Source organism: Anopheles nili, chromosome 3, assembly GCF_943737925.1.
Source record: "Anopheles nili chromosome 3, idAnoNiliSN_F5_01, whole genome shotgun sequence".
NCBI classification, from domain to species: Eukaryota; Metazoa; Arthropoda; class Insecta; order Diptera; family Culicidae; genus Anopheles; species Anopheles nili.
This window is the reverse complement of record NC_071292.1, coordinates 51,981,992-52,000,086: the sequence shown is the minus strand read 5'-3', so window position 1 is coordinate 52,000,086 and position 18,095 is coordinate 51,981,992. Positions and strand designations below refer to the sequence as shown.

The window sequence follows — 18,095 nt, the reverse complement described above, 5'->3', positions numbered from 1 at the left end:
TATTGGATGAAGCTCATCGTCATTCTAAATTGCCCACGGGCTCTGAATGGCTCGCGAATGGGGGCAAAACACCGGGCAAGCTGATTGAATTAACATACGGGCTGCTGCTGCCCACCAACCGGCCTGATTGACTTACGTGCCGATAAGAAGATAACGCGTGTGTCTCTCCAATCTCACGCCTCATGGGTAAGGTAGACTTCGATCGCCCCCAGACAGTATCCCACGATTTGGTGGCCTCGTTACAATCGATGCCGTGCTAATTAAAGCGTCGATTTACATACACCCCAAGCGGGCGATAGGCACCCGGTTCCTGCCTAATACGCTCCCGGTCGGGTGAGATTAGATTATGCAACGTCAAGCACCGCCGATCAAACGCACGATCGATCGATCGATGAAGCAATACAGCCCGAAATATTACGCCCCTGCCGAAGCGAGCGGACAAATATTTGAACTGATAGTCCGCGTGTCAACAGGCGCGTCTCAATCTTTGCCGATTGGTCAGCCAACCCGTGCGTAGTCACCTGAAGGTGCCCTGAGCCGGCAACTTCGTTGATCCACGGACCGGACGCACGTTGACGTAGCGTAACCACGCGATCAATCAGCGATACAGTGCAGTGAAGCGCAAGCTGGTCGGATTGGGACCGTCTTGCGGGATTACACACAAAAAACGCCGTTGTTATGCTGTCTTTTGGGGGAAAATAACGACCATCTAGCACCTCCCCAAGTTCTCCATTCACCCTCAGTGTTCGCTGATAAAATAACGCTGGCTCCCGGTGGCTCTTATCGATGACAACTTCTTGTAATAGCTGTTAAATGTCACCCTCTCCGTGCTGTGGTTGCTTTCGCTCTCTACCGAACCGCCGAAGCCAATCTCATCTCATCTTCCCGGCTGTCAGGACTATCTTTCATCTTCATTCCCTCGCTTCGGTCGGGAAAGCGAAGTGGACGACCCGGTTTTGCTGCAGGCCCAAAAGAACGGGTAGCGAAGACCGCCCCGGGGCATCTTTTTCAACCGAGCTAATGGAAAAGCGTTTCCGGGGCGGGGGAGGTTGGTTGGTTCAGAAAGGACACGAAGGATTTTTCATTTCCCTCCTCGGGCATCGGCATCGGGAAAAGCCAACGCCCGAACCCGCAAGTGCTATTATCGTGGGTGGCGCGGTCTGGGGATTTCGATGACGTGACGGGCCTTATGCTTTATGATGTGGTTGCTCATTTGGAAAAAGAACGGGGTGTCTGCCGGTGCCGGGGGTGGTATTGATTTTGAACCTTTTCCGAGGACGACTGCCCTACGGAGACGTTTTTGAGAAATCGTCATTTTCCATCGCCTGCTGGTTTTGGAAAGATTTTTGTTTTCGTCGTCTCAAGTGAGCGAAATGGATTGGAAAATTCCGTGGCACTCGGTGGGGTTTAGCACTTGCGTGATTAATGGTAAAACTGGAGATAGCAATGAAGGCTCGTAAATAAATCAGTCCCGTAGCCGGTGGGTTTTTTTGGAAAGTCCAGTTCGTTTCGTATGGTTAAGATAACGAAGCGGCGATACTTAAAATAACCACACTCAGTCTAGCGTGCTTTAATTATCGGCGCTGCAGTTCGCTTCGCTGCAAATCCCTCAACTTATAGATCTTGAAAAATTTTACCACCACATCCCGATGCTCGAGGTCCTTCTGACCGGTGCTTTGTCTTGGCGAACTTTCTCCATTAAGCCCCCCCAGCGAGCTCCGGACGTTTGAAGTTTCGATCGGTGCCCGGCAACTGGCAACTATTTTTAATGGATCTCCGGTGCCAATTAGTCCGGATTGGTTTTTGCAGCCCCGAGTTTGGCCGGCGTAGCGCACGGGAAAACTTCTTATGCATGCCACCCTCGACTAGTTCACCTACCCTACCCACGAGGTGGAATGAAATCCCTGCCACGACGAACGAGCACTAAAAGTCTTGGCAACAATTTTCTTTACTACTACTTGCTACTTAAAACGAGTCTCCTCACGTCCCGAGTCGTCGGCTCCGGGCCTCCGGGAAAATGGTTATCGGCTCCGTCGATCCTATCGAACGGCCTTGTCGGTAACAAGGCTGAGGCGAACCGTGTATCATCGGTGGTAGCGCCACAGCATCATCACCACAGTGACCGTTTTCGGTGTAATTTTAATTGAGACAAATACTGGCCATATATCACGCGTTGGTGAGAATTACGTTCGCTTTTGCGTTCGTTTCCGCGCGCGTAGTCAGTGACCAGCCCGGTAGCACCCGGGGCTGGTAATAACTCCCAAGCCCTGCTAGGTGTAGCTAGAAGCGTGCTTCCTTCGCAGGAGAAAGTTCACCGTACCCAAGGTGGCACCTCCAATCCGAGAACCACCCGGAGAAAGCAAGCGCCTCGAGTAGCAAGCGATCCGTGCATCAATTTTCCCGCCCATAGATCCTTTAAAACTTGCACCTTGCAGCTTGCCGGGCTGGAGCTTATTTCGTGGGTAATATTTTCCGCATCTTACAGGCTCGGTTGTACGAGAAGGGGACGGTCCGAATATTCGAAGGGTGCGCAGGGACCGAGCCAGGTTTTGATGATGATTGTGATGACGATGACGGTGAGCAACGTTCGGCGTGTTTTACCCACGTGGTCCGCTTGCGTGGGGAAACCGTTCCCACCCATAAAGCATATTTATTCGAGGTGAACTTGCTTCCCCACTGGGTTGAGACAGGAAGGACCGTGATGAAGATGTCCAAGGAGTTTTAAATACGCATACGCCCAAGATACAGGTAGAAGGGGGCTATAGACACTTTTTGCTCAATTTATTCTCAAAAAAAAAGGAATACACATGCTGGAAAACATGTTGTAGGGAATTTGCGTTTAATTTAAACTATACAAACAAATTCAAAGCTAATATTTCTTATAGAAAACTAGAAGAAAATCTCATCCAGGCACACGCTCTGTCACAAAGAGCAACAACCGTCGAGAAGCGAATGAACAAAGTCCTGCATCGGATAGTTTCCAGCAGAGCTGAAAAGTTTCCACTACGATCGGGTTGGGTTTTAACCAGCATCAGAGCCCCCAAACCGGGCCCTTCACAGGATCCTTCCCTTCAGGCACGCGTTTCGGGTGCACCAGCCGGCACCAGTAGCACACACCCCTGAATGAAGAGAACCACAACCGGCAAAGTCGGCACATTAAAGAAGATATGAAAATTTACAATGTCATTATATGCGCTGATATAAAACTTTGATTGTAAATAATTAAATTTTATCCTGCTCAGAATTAGATCGCAACCGAGTCGTGGGAACCGGCTCGGGGGCGTACGATGAACGCCGGTCGCTGGGGACGTTGTGCCGAAACGAGCCGTGGGTGCCATTGCTGGAAGGACATTTATCCTTGGGAGGCTGGAGTTTCTCGCACGCTGGTTTCTCGAGCTGGGGCGAGGGCGTCGGACAGGTGCTTATTAGGAGTTTGTCCGGGCCTGGAATTGCTTTTAAGAAAATGTGGTAATTTTACGATGGGAAACTGTGGCAACGTTTGGCGTGGCGTGGTGTAAAACGAGAAGCTGAGGGGCTGAACCATATGACTTGAAGGTGCTGGAGCGATGGAGAAGCGTTTAAATGTTCAAATAACCGTTCGCTATAATATCTGGTGTTGTTGCGAAACTATTGCTTACAGTGTTGCATATTTAACAATGAAGATACGACATTAAACCCGATGCGGTTTGTGTGTTTTCATGAAGATTCTAGCACAGTTGCTATGTAAAACGGTAAGCCCTCAACGCAAGCTTCGACAGCTGAAACCGACCGGAAAGGTGCTTTACGGCAACCAAGGACACCCGCCATAAGAAGCCCGTCCTGCAACGTAAAGCCGAGAAGGCACACCAACCAATTGGAGCCTCGAAGCGAGAGAGACAATTGGCATCGCGCGAGTCGGAACGGTTCCACAGGAAAAGCGTTGCGTATTATCCGCTTCACAAGGAGTCGGTGGGGATGGTGAGAGAGATAGTTGAGCGAGTTTTAGCCGTTCTCGTGAGGGCTTTTTCATGGCCCAACTGTACATGGGCTATGCACATACGGAGCAATACTAAATGGGAATACGTGTTCGAATTATGGATGTTTTTTTAGCTGGCTATTCAACATTCATCCGGGACTGTTACGCGAAGCATTAATTCAAACGAAGAAGCTTGCAAGCTGCAGCTTTGAGCAAGCCGAAGAAAAAAGGGCTCACGAAAAGGATGGGCATGTTTTCAATAGAGTCGGTGCAAAAAAGTAAACCTTTCTGATTACGTCCAACTTTGAAGTAATGTTATGTACTAAAATACAATATGCTCATCGCCGATGGTCGTGTCAACTTATTTGGTTTGGGCAACGGGTAGCTTTTAACGTAAGTAAGTAAAATAACATTAAGACGATCAATCAAAGATCGATGTTGTGTAATGCGCAAAGAGCTAATCCGTGTCGGGCAAGTTGTTGCGTTTTGCTTTGCTCTGTACAAAAAATATCTGAATTGGTTACAGCAATTTGATCATATTTTTTTATGTTGAAATCTGTATATTTTGAGTTTCTCGTGTTATAAGATCATAAAAAAATGTATTTTTTACATATGCCATATATTACATGCAATACTTTTGCAAAAAAGGGGCGTGTTTTTGCAGTTTGGAAACATGAGCGCATGAATTTGTCTAATTCATGTATTCTTATCTTTTCCTGATTCCGAATTAAAATCTTTCTTCCTGATTCAGAAATATGCAGCTCTTATTCTTGGATATATATTTTTGTCATGGTTTACTACTAAGTTTCACAAAGTAAGGTAACTTCAATAAAATTAAATGTTCATAAATATTGTCCGTGCTCTTGCTGCACCTGCACAAGTTGAACATGATCAGTTGCTTAGCAAACAAAATCATTAAACAAACATATTATGAAAAGGATAATCAGATTTTGACATGCCTTAGTAAAGTTAGAATTTAAATAAATATTGCTGGAACATACCGGTATATCAGTATATCCAGCACTACCTACTAGAAGGATTCCTTGAATCATCAGGAACATTTGTTGCGCAACCCTGGATTGCGAATGAACGCAGGGCATGAGTTCCTTTCACTCAACATGCCCTTTGAAATGAAACCACGCCCACTTAGTATGTAAGCACATGCGTGAAACAATAAAAATCGCTAGATGAACTGCAAGTGAGTTCCACTCGGAATGAATGCAAAGAAAAAACAAAAAAGAACAAGGAAAGCGATTAAAAACGGTAATAAAACAAATATTTCAAGGATGTACGAATTCAAATATCCTCAATGCTCATAGGATCAGTATACAATGCAGCTTACACATAAGCAAGAACAAACCATATAAAATGGAGGCGGTTGATCCCTATGGCAGACTAAGAAGTCAATGTGTTGTTCGTGTTATCACATCTTATAATTATCATTTTATAGCCTTGTACAAATCTAGCTGTTCTGGCTACGACCTCTTGAGGATTTCGCCTGATTATAATGCCTATCAATTGAGCCATCGATACACTTTGTTAAGCATGATTCTTATGAACAATATTAGCACACCAAATTGCTATCAGCAAATTGCAACGATTATCGAAAGGCTCCACATGGCCAGCCTCCTGATCAGAAAGATCTACATCCGAAGAAGGAGCATTCAAATTTTATCTCGAATCCTCGGAAGAACGGAACAGATATCTGTCTCTTTTGCGAATAGCTCGTGCTCTTTCTTGTTCGGTATTCGTGAAACCGATTACATACTCTTTCGTACAGTGATGAATTCATCTTTGGTAGCCAGCTCACAACATCTTTGCTCTGAGTTAAACTTTAGTTTCAACCGAAACTAGACACATTTCATCAATCGTTGGCTTTAACGAACATTGATTGAAAAAATGGAATTAATCAAAACATTTTAAACTACAAATAAATGATTAAATGAAACCATATTCGACTCCTTGTCTTTTATCAAATGGTGCATTTTAATGTACCTATTTTCCGCTTAGAATGTATGATATAAAGCTTGCCATTAACGAGCATTCCCAATTGTTAGTTAATACGACTAAATTCTTGTCGGTCACTGTCCGCGGAAAATATAATCACACGAAGCGCATTCGTTCTTCTCTCGTGTCGCCGTACCAATCAGGCGGCTAGAAAGAGCCCTACAGTGCGCCTCCGTACGGTCGTCCTGCTCGCACACCCACGGCCCACCGAAGGGCGCAGCGTGCGTGAAATCCTCCCGGCTTGCACAGAGCGGGAAAGTTTTTTTTTATTAGTTTCTTGTTTTTCTCGGACCAGGGTGGATCGCTGGTCGTCAGCTCCGTGTTCTTGTCGCACGACGCGTTCGCCGGAAGAGGTGGTGCGTGCATTTTGCGTGAACGTTCCGAGAACGTGTGAGGTCCGTTTGCGAGTTTGAACATCGACAGAAACTAGCCAACTCGTGCACCGTGTTCGCGTGACCGTTTCGAGTGCGTTTTTGAGAGCAGAAGTTTCATCCGTACACAAGATCAGGTGGATCGGTAATAAAATCAACCTCTGTCCCCAGTGTCCGGTACTCAAGACGTCCGAGGACACTATCTACACAACCGGTGCCCTTTCGTCAGAGGTACTGATCTACAAAGCAATCCCTATCGAAGACCCGTAAGGCCGTAAAAAGGTGTCAATTTTTCTGAACAATAGCGTGAAAACGAAACGCACAGAAGCTTATCAAGAGCTGAGCGATAAAAAAAAGGGCAGAACCGTCCAAAAGCTGATCCGATCGAGTGTGTCAGCGGGAGGTGCGCAAATCGGGTTGCTTCCCCAGCTTCCGGGAGCTCATTTCCCGGGGTTCGATTATGTGAAAACCCACCCGCGCACGCTCTCACTCTCTCGCCCTCTCTTTCACTCCACCCACCCACCTCAGCCCACGCCCAGCCGGTGCTCCCCCTATCGGCGAACCCGAGCAAGGATTCGGGAGCCTCTTCATGGGTTCGGCGCTGGCGAATCGGTTAGCATTTAATCCTTAGCCGTCGACTAGAACGCAACGCGCAACCAACCGGGTGTCGGAAGTGATCAACGGTTTACCAACGCACGAAACCTCGAACACAGATCCTGCCACCCCGGCCCGATCAGAAAGCCATGCCGGACCGCGACCGGGGCGAGTGATTTTTGTTTTTTTTTGTGGTGAAGCGTGTTTTTCCAATCAAATTTCCGTGGGGTTTTGCTGCGCGAACAAAAATGACCAAGCGAAGGTAAAACGAGTTGGTGAGTGGTGTGTGTGTGTGTGAGTGTTTGTGTGCTTGTACGTGTGATGGTCACGATTTTATTTTTGGCTGGGCATTTTCCCTCCCGAGCATGTGAAGCCTAGTGGCCGGCTGCTGTGGAAAACACTGACTAAGCGACTACTACCGCGCGGTGATCAGAAGTGACCAGAAGGTGATCCGTGCCATCAGAGCGAACAAGCAAGCCAAGAAGACGCGAACAACTGCAGGACAGGCAGTTGCACCGAGCGATCCCGGCGCGTCCTGCAGCACGGCGTGGTGCATATGTTGTTTAGCATGGATTTTCAGAGTGCAATGGAAACCTTCGCTGAAGCTTGGGTAGCCGCCAGCACTGGAGAACAGGTGAGTGCGCGTCTAATTGCCGGACCGGGCCCTCGTGCCTTGGAACCGGAACTGGTGGGAGGTCCTGTCGAAGGCCGTCTTACCTGAACGGGGTGTGTGAGTGTGTGAGTGCGTGTGCGTCGACCTGTACGGGTCGGGGAAAACCACCTAAAGCCGGTGAAGGTCCTGCCACTCCGGGCGGCCTCGAAGGAACTTGACTTTTGGCAGGTTCGGGGTCATTTGCAAGTCGAGCCCCTCGAGTAAACCATTCGCGTAAGCCTGTTAACGCTCGGATCATCTCATGATCTGGTTAGAATCTGCTCCCAGGATCTGCCTCGAGTGCCAGGGCAGGATAATCCGCAATTTTATGCACAAGTGCACCCGGGGGAACAATCGGATATTGATCCTCCTAGAGGGGATTATACGGGGATGCAGCAAAAACACAGGCTGCCAGAAAACAAAAGAGCTTCTGGTGAGATGAGGCAGGAGAAGCCCAATCCACCATTCGAGCCGTCTCAATGCGGCGATAAGTGCCCAAAATTGATTCCACAAGCCCACTGCTGCATATCTGCATACGCCACCCGACTCGACTCGAGCTCTAATGCAGTCTCGAAGGCCGACCGATCCTCATTATCAGGATCGCTGGTTGTTGTTTTCACAATTCCCTCTCTCGCTCAGGTTTTTGTTCCATTTACGCGTGCCTTTTTCACCCAAAACGCCGACCAAACATCCACCCAACTCGAGGCCTTCGGTTTGCGGTTTTTAACGCATGATCTTGCGCGGCTTAAGCTGCCCGTCTGTCGCCCGATACTGACCCTACGTGCTACTGGCGTGCTACTGCCAGCCGCGGTCAGATGAGATTAGCACTTCCGCTTTGTGACGGGCAACAAACGGCGAGAGGCAAAACGACAAAGTCGTGCAAAGTCGGCTAACAAAAGTCGCAAAGCGAATAGGAAACAAACCGGCGCGCACCCATCGAGGAAGGTCGTCGTCTAATGGGCGGCGTGATATCACTATCAACCGCGAGGCGACTTTCTCCGCAGCCTGATCACGGTGGTGCGTTTCGGAAGCCGGCAGTAGCTGCAGGAACACGGCTCAACATGCGTTTCGTGCACTCTCGTGCAGCGGAAAAAGACTGGCAGCAGCAGACTGCACTATCGGAACGTCCCCGAGAACGAAGGACGCATTATTCACCCAGCGACCCCAGACGGTGTCTCTCGCAGATATCGAGTCCCAGCAAAAAGGGAGCTGACCTTCGTGCCCGGCGTGCAAGAGTCGTTGGTGTGGAATGCGATAAATGTGCCGCCCGATCGTCGACGTTAGAATGACCCTAGGAGGGTGATTCAACTTCCGAACGATCGGTGAGGTAAACGTAGGCTAAAGCTTCGGTCCGAGAACACATTGCTCATTAGCTAACAATCGATTAATTGTCATAAATCGAATTAATGCTTCCGTCTTCCAAATCCAAAAACCACCCCGAGCTAAGCCCGGTAAGGCAGTTTCTCGGGGCTTAAAAGAGATAGGCCCCTCGTGGCTTGCCGAGGCAAACCGAATGGGATGGAAAGTTTAATCCGTTTTTATTAGCGTGGCCGTTGCGAGCCGGGGCTGAAACCACCGGGAGATCACGATGAGCTGCTCGCTCCGATGATCTCTCGAGCAAGGACTTTCCGGTCGGCGATTGTGTCCCTTGTTCTCGGGAGCTAGCGGCACACAGCCGGATCATGGATTACGATCCAATTCACCGCCGGGGGCAGCTTCCAGTGGGAACGGGAGCGAAAGCACACGAAAAAAAAAAACAAATGTACGGGAAAGAAACGGACGTCCGGATGGCTGATCGGGGAGGATTTTTTTTTTAATCGTGACCGTTGTTGTTGTTGACGCTGTTCGGAAGCTACCTTCGGGGCCGATCGCGTCCGCTCGAATTCGATCGAGCGTGTCGCGCTAATCGAGATTAATGAACCTACCCGAGGGCTTTCCCGGCAGGACGACTTAAGGCGATGATTTATGAACGGCACGGAGCATCCTCGCGATCAGGCAATCAGGCAGGCCCTGAGCGCAGGATAAACCGGTGCGCTCGGTGATGTGAAACGCAAACAATTTTGCGTTCTAATCTTTCCCGACCGGCAAGGACACTCCCGTGCGTGCTGGGAAGGGATCGCGTCCCTGATCCTGGCGTGACCTTTCCGCAGCAGCAAACCCGAGTTTTGTCTGCTTGCTTGCTTGCTTTGGCCCGATTTCCCGGCCGCAGGCCTTATCGTGGGCACCTTTGGGCACCTTTCGGGAAACCGGGGAAACGTTTCCTTTACCAGCGGTGCCGGATTCCGACACCGTGTTTACACTGCATTCATCGCATTCTTCCTGATCCCTGATATCCGCAAACGCAAAACCCCGAACCAGAAGGGCAGAGGGTGCCACAAGGTGGCAAACGGACACCTTGGAAGGCACGTAACGAATTACGGGTTTTTATTGCACGACAACGCTCGAACACCCGAATTGTTTTTACCGGCAAGGACCTTTTCTGGCAAAGGACTTTCGCTCCGCTTTTCGCACCTTCCTTTTGCGAGGTCTCGGCCTTTGCCGCGCGCTGTTTCCGTTCAGGCGGTTCTGTTCGTGTTTTCGTGCGTATCTTCGCTTCTATTCCAACCACCCGAGCGAGAATCCTTCCGCCCTTAATCCACGCGGCGACAGAAGGCTGCAACAGTGGAGGATGTGTGAGTGTTTTGCTGTTGTTTTTATGTTATCCCGTAACAGCTCGCTGTCCTTCTCATCCCGGCACCCTGTGAGGGCATCTTTTATGAGGTGCATCAATCTCGCATCAGGATACACCGAACCGATCGCCTTTACCCGGTACACCTTCTTCCCACCGACCCAGCGGCAGGAACGTATAATTGGGAACGTATCGGTTCGTTGTTTTGTTTGCGCCGATGGTACCGTTGGAAGTGCATCCTTTTAAACGACGTGCAGCAAAAGGGTTCTGTTGGTTCGTCGTTGTCGTTTTCGTCCTCTCTTTTGTCACTCCCTCGCGCCTATTCACACGCACACGGTGGTGGAAATCCCCCACCGGGTTCAGTGCACTTTCCCAGCGATCGGTCTGGTTGAAAAGGGGAATATGTTCGAGCACGAACGCCGGGGGAGTGAAAAATGATCGCCTAATTGAAGGCGGTATGCTGAGTTCCAGGGATTCCTTTATTCCTTTTTTTGCAAATTTTTGCTTTAGAAGGATTCGTGTTTTATACGAACAGATGCTATGAAAATGTAAGAGTGAAAGGAATAGCTTTGTAAAAGGACACAATCTTTCTTTTTGTGTTGTTTCTATAAACAAAATACAATCCCCTTTTTTCTTCCACATGAAGCATGGTTTTTGAGATTAATTTCAAGCGTCATTTCAACCTTATTTTAAATTATTTCAATAAATACAATACAGCCACATCCTAGTGAAATGTAGTATGTTACTACTTCCGGGAATAACAGCTAATACAAATTGGTGTGCAATAAATTATACCCGCCACACATTAAACCGGACCACCTAATCCCAGCGAAGGCGATGGAAATGTTCGATTCGCTGCACCCACCACACATCCTTTAATCCTGCCCAGCAACGCGGTTAACGGCATTATGTCATCGATCTGTGCCGTGAACCGAGTGAAGCAGCAGCAACAACGACACGAAAAAAAAAACCCAACCAAATACTAACACACCTCACACGCTCGCTATTAGACGTAAAGCCATCTCCCGGGGGGCTCAAAGAACGTGACATCAATTACTTTGTGGCGGGAATCCACCGGAAGGGACAGACGCTTTGAAGGCGAAGGATGTGAGTGAAAGAGAGAGGCAGAGCGTGCGAGTGATAGTTTGTAATGAAAACACACCCTCACCATCGTCGTTGACCCGCATTACCATTCCACGGTTCCAAACATCCCCATCTGGGGAAGCCCACCGTTGTGGCGCAAAATTGAGGAGAACAGTTTGGAAAAGGGCACGCAGAACAGGGAAGGTCTAAAGGTCGCACCGAGGTTACGGTGAGTGACGTAATCCGTTCCCAACCCCACCCACCCCATAGGGCTTGCGGGAAACGCGAGCTGATCCTTTTATTTCCGACCAGCGCGACACGGCGGGTCACAAATCTTAAGAGGATCGCTCACGGTGCACTAAACACGAGCGCTTGATCCTGACTTCAGCGTCGGTTCGCTTTTGTCCCCATTCAACTTCCAAACCCCACACGATTTGATTTACGCGAGGAGCGCGCGTATCAATTTTCACCTCCGAAAGGAAAAAAAGGAAGAAAAAGAAAAAACGGCCACTATGCCGGGGTCACCTTCGCTCGCGGGCCCCAATTTCTGCCTTCCTGTTCCGGTTCGCTTGAGGCCGGGGGCTAGAATTACAGGCGCACTCTCTCGCCCCCATCCCCCCCCCCCGCGGACTTACGCCCCCATCCATCGGTCGGTCATTCGCGCCCTAATCCGTGCCCTCCCCCCGTGGATTAAGATCGTAAAATAGCTCCGGTCCCGTCGGTGGTTAATCACTTTTGATATTTTTATGTGGCATTTAACATTCGCGCACCCGCCGCCACAACGATGCACAACGATCGGAATGCAATCGGAATCGGGCCTGAGGGTGGTGGTGGTGTTTTTTTTTTTGCTTTTTCCCTTATTTTTCTGCACGCACCAGCACCCAGATCCCGATGAATCTCGCTCCCCCACATCGGCTTAGTGGCGACAGGGCCCGAGTTCTACGGTGGAGTGATGTGTTTTTCACACGTAAATCTCACCCCCTCCCATGGGGTGGTAGGGAGGGAGGGAGGGAGGGAGGAGTGAGTAACGATCGCGAACGGGGGAAACGAAGGAACGGTACTCAAGTAGAACGTGCGCGCTTTAATCTGCTTAATCCTTTTCCCGCGCCGCGGATCAGTCCGCGATGGCGGCTGGCAACCGTGGCTCAAGATTTCCCCCTTCTATCTCTCTCTCGCTCTCTCTCTCTCTCTCGTTCTCTTAACACTGGTATCGCAACGGTTACAGCAGGCGGCTGGAGCATGGCTTACTTTGTCCAGTGGGCAACGTCAGTGGCGCGGCTTAGCTGTCGGGAGATTTGATCTGCACGGCTCTTCGCGAGCCGCATTAAAGCCGCGCGAGGGTGGACTCGGCAGCGAGAATTCCGTGGATTTATAAAAAAATATCCCCCCCCCCCCCAATGGCATTAAGCAAAACAAAGGCAACACTAGAGGGCACACGTTACACGAGCAGGAGAAAGACAGGACGTGAGCGAGAGAGAGAGAGAGAGAAAAAACGCCACATGAATATGCTTCCTTCTTCTTATGCTGTTGCGTTTTGGGCTGCAGCCGCGGTACGGTTCGCGATGGGGCGGAAATTCTTGCCGCAAAAAGATTAAACCCCCTCGGAAAACACACACACACACACACACACGCACACCGTGCTGGCTGGACGAAGGAAATCTCGCCCGAATTCCCGACTTTGTCGTGCGAGTTTGTTTTCGGGTGGATTGGAATGTACTTTTTTTTTTGGGGAAATGAAGGACACACACAAAAAAAGCGAAAATAATTCCTCATCTTTTCTCCCTCCCCACCGAATGTCCCTTATGCATCATCATCCTCCAACCCCGGTGCACGGGATTTGCCGGAAAGGGGGCTTTATAATCCTCCTCGGGGCCGGCTTGGCGCGCGAGCTGCCACCGACGGAGACCCTCGGGAGAGATTATTGAATATCTTATTCATTGCCTTCGGTGAGCGCGGAACATATGGATACGGTTCGTGGAAGCGACGGACACATACACACAAACACACACACTCCTAGGCGTATGATAAATTATGCAAAGCAAAAGCAAAAGCAAATGATTCTTGATTCTACAGCAAGTCAGAGTGGTAATGAGTGGCAACGAGCCCAAACGATGGGCTTTTCTTCCCCACTGCCAAGGTGCCACCTGGCAGGGGGTGTCCTGGGGAGGGTGGGGGTGGGTGGCTAGGAGAAAATTAAAGCCACCCTTGCATACTGCCAGTCTCCCAGTATGTGTGGTTGGTCCGTTGTAATTACAGCGCCCTTTTGCGCGCGCTGATGATGATGGCGCTGAGGGGCGCATTTTTAATGACGAACGGAGAATGCACACTAGACTGCAATTTGAATACGCTCCAAAGTAAGGAGCGACGAGCATGCGGCTGATACGCATACGAGGCGAAAAAATGGCAGATTATTGTGGCGTCTGCCTGCCTTGAAAGCGACAAATGGCACATGTTTACCCGAAAAAAAGAGGTGAGAAGCAAACAAACAACTCTCCCCAAAAAAAAAACCAGCAAATTTGCTTATCGTAGATGGGAAATTCCACGAAACCCAACCGAACCATAGAAACCAACGTTTCACGCTCGGTTCGAACAGTCTTTGGCCACCGTTTCGACGTTCCCGAGAAATGTGCACACTGGAGAAAAGGGCGGCTGCCGGTTGTGGCAACAACAAACTGGCCCCACTGTTTATTTCAATCGTTCAAAGCTATAGCTCACTCACTGAAAATAAATATAATCCCGGATTAAGGCATCGCCTCGCCGGTGTACGCCACCACCCCCCATCCGTGTGCCGTTCCAATTGGCACCTTTCGCGTGTGGTGGCGTATCTTCCTTTGACGTATCCTAAGAACCTGGTCGGGAGTGAACGAACCACGGCCTTCGAAAGGAGATGAAGAAGCAGCAACAACAAAAAAAAATGTCTTGAAAATGAAGACGACTCCCGCCACTACCACCACGCATATCACCATGTTCATGTCCTGGAACTCGCCTAAAGGCGCGCTGGAAATAAAAGGAAACGACGCACCAAACGTGCGCCCAATCCGCCTGGGGGTGTTAAAATCGTGTCACGTCGCGGATCGCGACTGGGTGGAATTAAAACCCACTCCCCCAACATGCACTGGGCTTGGGGGGGGGGGGGGGGGGGGTGAGATTTACACTTTACAGCGACATACGCACACACGCACACACGAGCTCACGCGGTGACGCACGTGGCCCGTCGAAGGAATGGTGCGTGCTTTGAAGGTCCAGCCGGTCCAGCAGTAATTAGTGGTGCACCGTTTTGCTTGATCCGGTCCCGCTCGAAGTCCGGATCCGGCACAAATCGGCTCGACCATGGGGGTTTGATTTGTTGCCACCGGAGCGGATTTCCACTGCGGTCTTACTCGCTGCTTGGACTGTTCCTTCTCTCGCTCTCCCACTCGTGGTTGGAAGAAAGCGGTTGGGTTTTGCGAGTCACCACACCGGCAAGGCCACACTGTGCGTCTCAAGACCAAGATGACCGGCCCCAACAGGCCGTCGTTGCGAACGTGCGATGCAATCGCCCGCGTACACACACACGCTAAGATGGAAATATATATTATACAAAATAAATTAATTATTTAAATCCGATTGGATTATTTTAATTTATTGTATGATTAATATATGTGGGATTAAAATTTTTTTTTCACGGTTTCGACCGGGACCTTTCTCTGTACGGGCGACATGAGCGTCCGCGGGGGCCATTCGTTCGGGGCCAGCGAGGGGGTTTTTCGCGTGCCCGGCCGCTTTTCTGGGGCTTTGCGAGGTTTGCGACACTTTGCGGGAGCTGCACGCAAGAGACTTCCTGTCGATCTGCCCCGATGTTTGTGACCACTGGGTGGATTCTACTCCGAAACTTGTAGCGGGGTAGATTATCCGTCCGTCAACATTAGGCTTGAGAGTTCCTTCACCATCCGGACCTATTTATAGGGCAACCCGAGTGCGATCTTGGTTCGTGGTGTGGTTCTGGTCGTGAGGCTTAAAACCCGCTCAATCATGCTAATCGCGTACGGAACTGGGCACCTTTCCACTGGGCCTTTTCCGGGCTCGTTCAGCTCGAGCTTAGTGCGTGTACCTATCACGCGCCCAATTGGTAATTGTAACACATTCTGGCGGATTTTTTCGGTTGTCGAATTCTGGTTTAGTACACCTTCGGCGACCTTCGTGGCGGATAAGACGGCGCTACTCATCCTGGCCCGAGGTTGGCCTCGCGCGTCGTTGCGTTAATGCTGATGAACGGGGCTGGAAGAGTTATGATGTTCCCCTTTTTAATCCAAGATTATTCAAAATATTCGGCACCGTTCGCTCGTCGGATGCGCGGATGTGGGATTAATTTTTATTTCCACCGCGTACCGTCGTCGCGCACATTCCGATCAGCCCCAGCTCAGCTCAGCGGACGGCACAACGAAAAGACGAACCCTTGTTCGAAGAAAAAGAAAAAAAAACAAGCTCATTCGCACAAGCCGACGGATTTGTGGCGAGGTGATTAGTGAAAACGCTAAATCTTTTGACGGATTTTCATACATTAACGGGGCGGCGTGTTCGTGCGCTCGTGGTCCTGCTCGATCGGTTGCTTCTGCTCCGGCGGATACGCACGCGAAACCGCGGAAAAACGAAAACGGAACTAACTCGACGTGTCAGACCCACCCCAAAAGGCCTGGGGTGGGGGGTGGGAAACGAAGCAACAAAACACAAGACAAGACATTGACACGGCCTTAAACACAACGGAGAACAAAAATCGCGACCGCATTGAATCATCTGCCTTTGCAAGGGCGAGAAAGATCCCGAGGACACTCGGCAACGTGCGTGAAGATGCTACAGATTAAAATGCGCCCCTTATTCTCGCTCTCTCTCTCTCTCTCTCTCTCTCTCTCTCGCTCTCGTTCTTACTCCATTTTGAAATGCGCTTCACGCAATGGGGTTGGCTAATATTTATTGCGACAGTAAAGACCTCCGATGCGAACGAGGGGTGAGCTCTGGCGAAAATAAATACGGCTCCGTGAGATTATAATTCGTGTGTCCTCCCTGGTCGTACTGGTCCGGTCGGTCACTCACACCCGTTTATGGTCGGCTACCGGCGAGTTCGGAAGACTCCAGCGTGCTTCCTGCCGTGGAAGCCATGGATCTGGCCGTCGTTGTCGTCCGTCGAATAGGTAGGAAATCGGTAATATATGCGATCGGATCAGGCCCCGTTCCGTATGAAATTAGGTGAGAATTTAAATCCAACCCCCCCGTAAAGCCTGCGTGTCCTGCGACGTGGTTGCGGGTTGTCTTTGCACCACCTCAGCACCGGGCACGGATTGAGCATTTCTTTTCCGGGAGGCCTTTTTGCGGATCTTTGCGAATCCCCCAAAACCCGGGGCCGGTATTAAGTTTACGATCGTGTTTTGCTTAATGCCGCTATTTTCTTTGCTCCTTTTGTGTGTGTGTGTGTCCCTCTCCAGGCTGCAAATGACTCGACTCAATCATCATCATCATCATCATCGTCGTCGTTGTGTCGGGCGCTACCGAAAGCCGGACCCGATGGCGGTCCGGTGATTGGATGATTTGGGTGAATTTAATGGAACTGCGACGCCGATCAATATCCCTCGTTTGACCGCGATCAAGTCCGTTGCCTTTCGCCCGATAACCAGCGCACTAGGTTCAAAACACCTTCTTCCGCAGCTGGGAAGGGGTTTCGAAAATAAAAAAAAAGAAAAACCGGGTCCCGAAAATGCTAATCCCAACATTTCGGACCAATTACCACCGAACGAGCCGCGGGTTGAGATTGTCTCCCTTAAGTTTCGTCGAGCCGCGGTTTCGTTTCGCGCAGCTGAACCCACGGGCACGGACCCGGCTAGTGGGGGATTAGCGAAACCCGCTCTGGGGGTTTGAAGCAGAAAGAAAAAGCTTCAGTCTCCCTCCTCGATCGGTCGTCGTGGTTTTTCGGATGGGGGGAGTTCGTTGATCACGTCCGTGAAATGATTTAATCCATAAACCTCCATCTTAAGCCTTCCATCTGTCGCCGCGATTGTGGGGCCCGCTTTTCCGCGGGCCAAAGCTTGACCGGCGGTGGCTGACCGATGGGGCCGCTTAAGGCAAAACGGCGGCAAATAAAATAAAATACATTTCAATAATAAAGCCCCCGGAGTAGTGTGTGTTTTATGGCTGATAACGGCCTCCCCAACCATGGGGGCAACCTGGCCCCGGTTAGTGATTAAGATTTGCGATTGAGCTTATGTTAATTTGTCCCACTGCCACAAGCAGCGGCCACCTGATGATGGAACGAAAACGAGCTGAACAAAAAGACGCACGACGAGATGGAGATGGGTTTGGGAAGCCGCCTCGTAAATCGTATCGCTGCTGCAAAAGCTTAAAAGCGCAAGCTCGAACGCCGACCGGCCCGCTAATCCATCGCGAAGGCCAACGGAAAAGAACCCCCTGGTGGGGGGGTGGGGGGGGGTTGGGTACCGGGCGGTGAAGAAAAGGTCCACCCGGCATTGGCATCTGCGAGAGCTGGCCGATGTTTGCCATCCGGGCGATGGTCGCACGTCCAGGTGCGCCCCGGAAGAGTTATGATTTGTGGGCGAAAAAGTGAGGTTAGTTCTCTCGCGGCCGCCCCCATTTGTCAGCACTTAGTGTCGCGGGGTTTAATTTTCTGCTCGAAATATGCACTCACGTGCTTTTTTCTGTTGTTGTTGTTCCACCCCAAGCGCCCATTTGGCGTTAAGAGCCGGCGCGGCTTTCACAGAACGCCCTCAAACCATTACA

The 18,095-nt window shown here is 50.3% G+C and overlaps 1 protein-coding gene across 1 annotated transcript in view; it reads left to right on the top strand.

Annotated features, from left to right (window-relative positions):
- Nucleotides 1–7,483: 7,483 nt before the first annotated feature.
- LOC128722848 (uncharacterized) overlaps nucleotides 7,484–18,095 on the top strand; it is a 77,658-nt gene continuing 67,046 nt past the window's right edge. Inside the window, exon 1 of the mRNA XM_053816531.1 lies at nucleotides 7,484–7,561. Coding sequence (XP_053672506.1) covers nucleotides 7,484–7,561 — 78 coding nt within the window. The remainder of the gene's footprint in view (nucleotides 7,562–18,095) is intronic.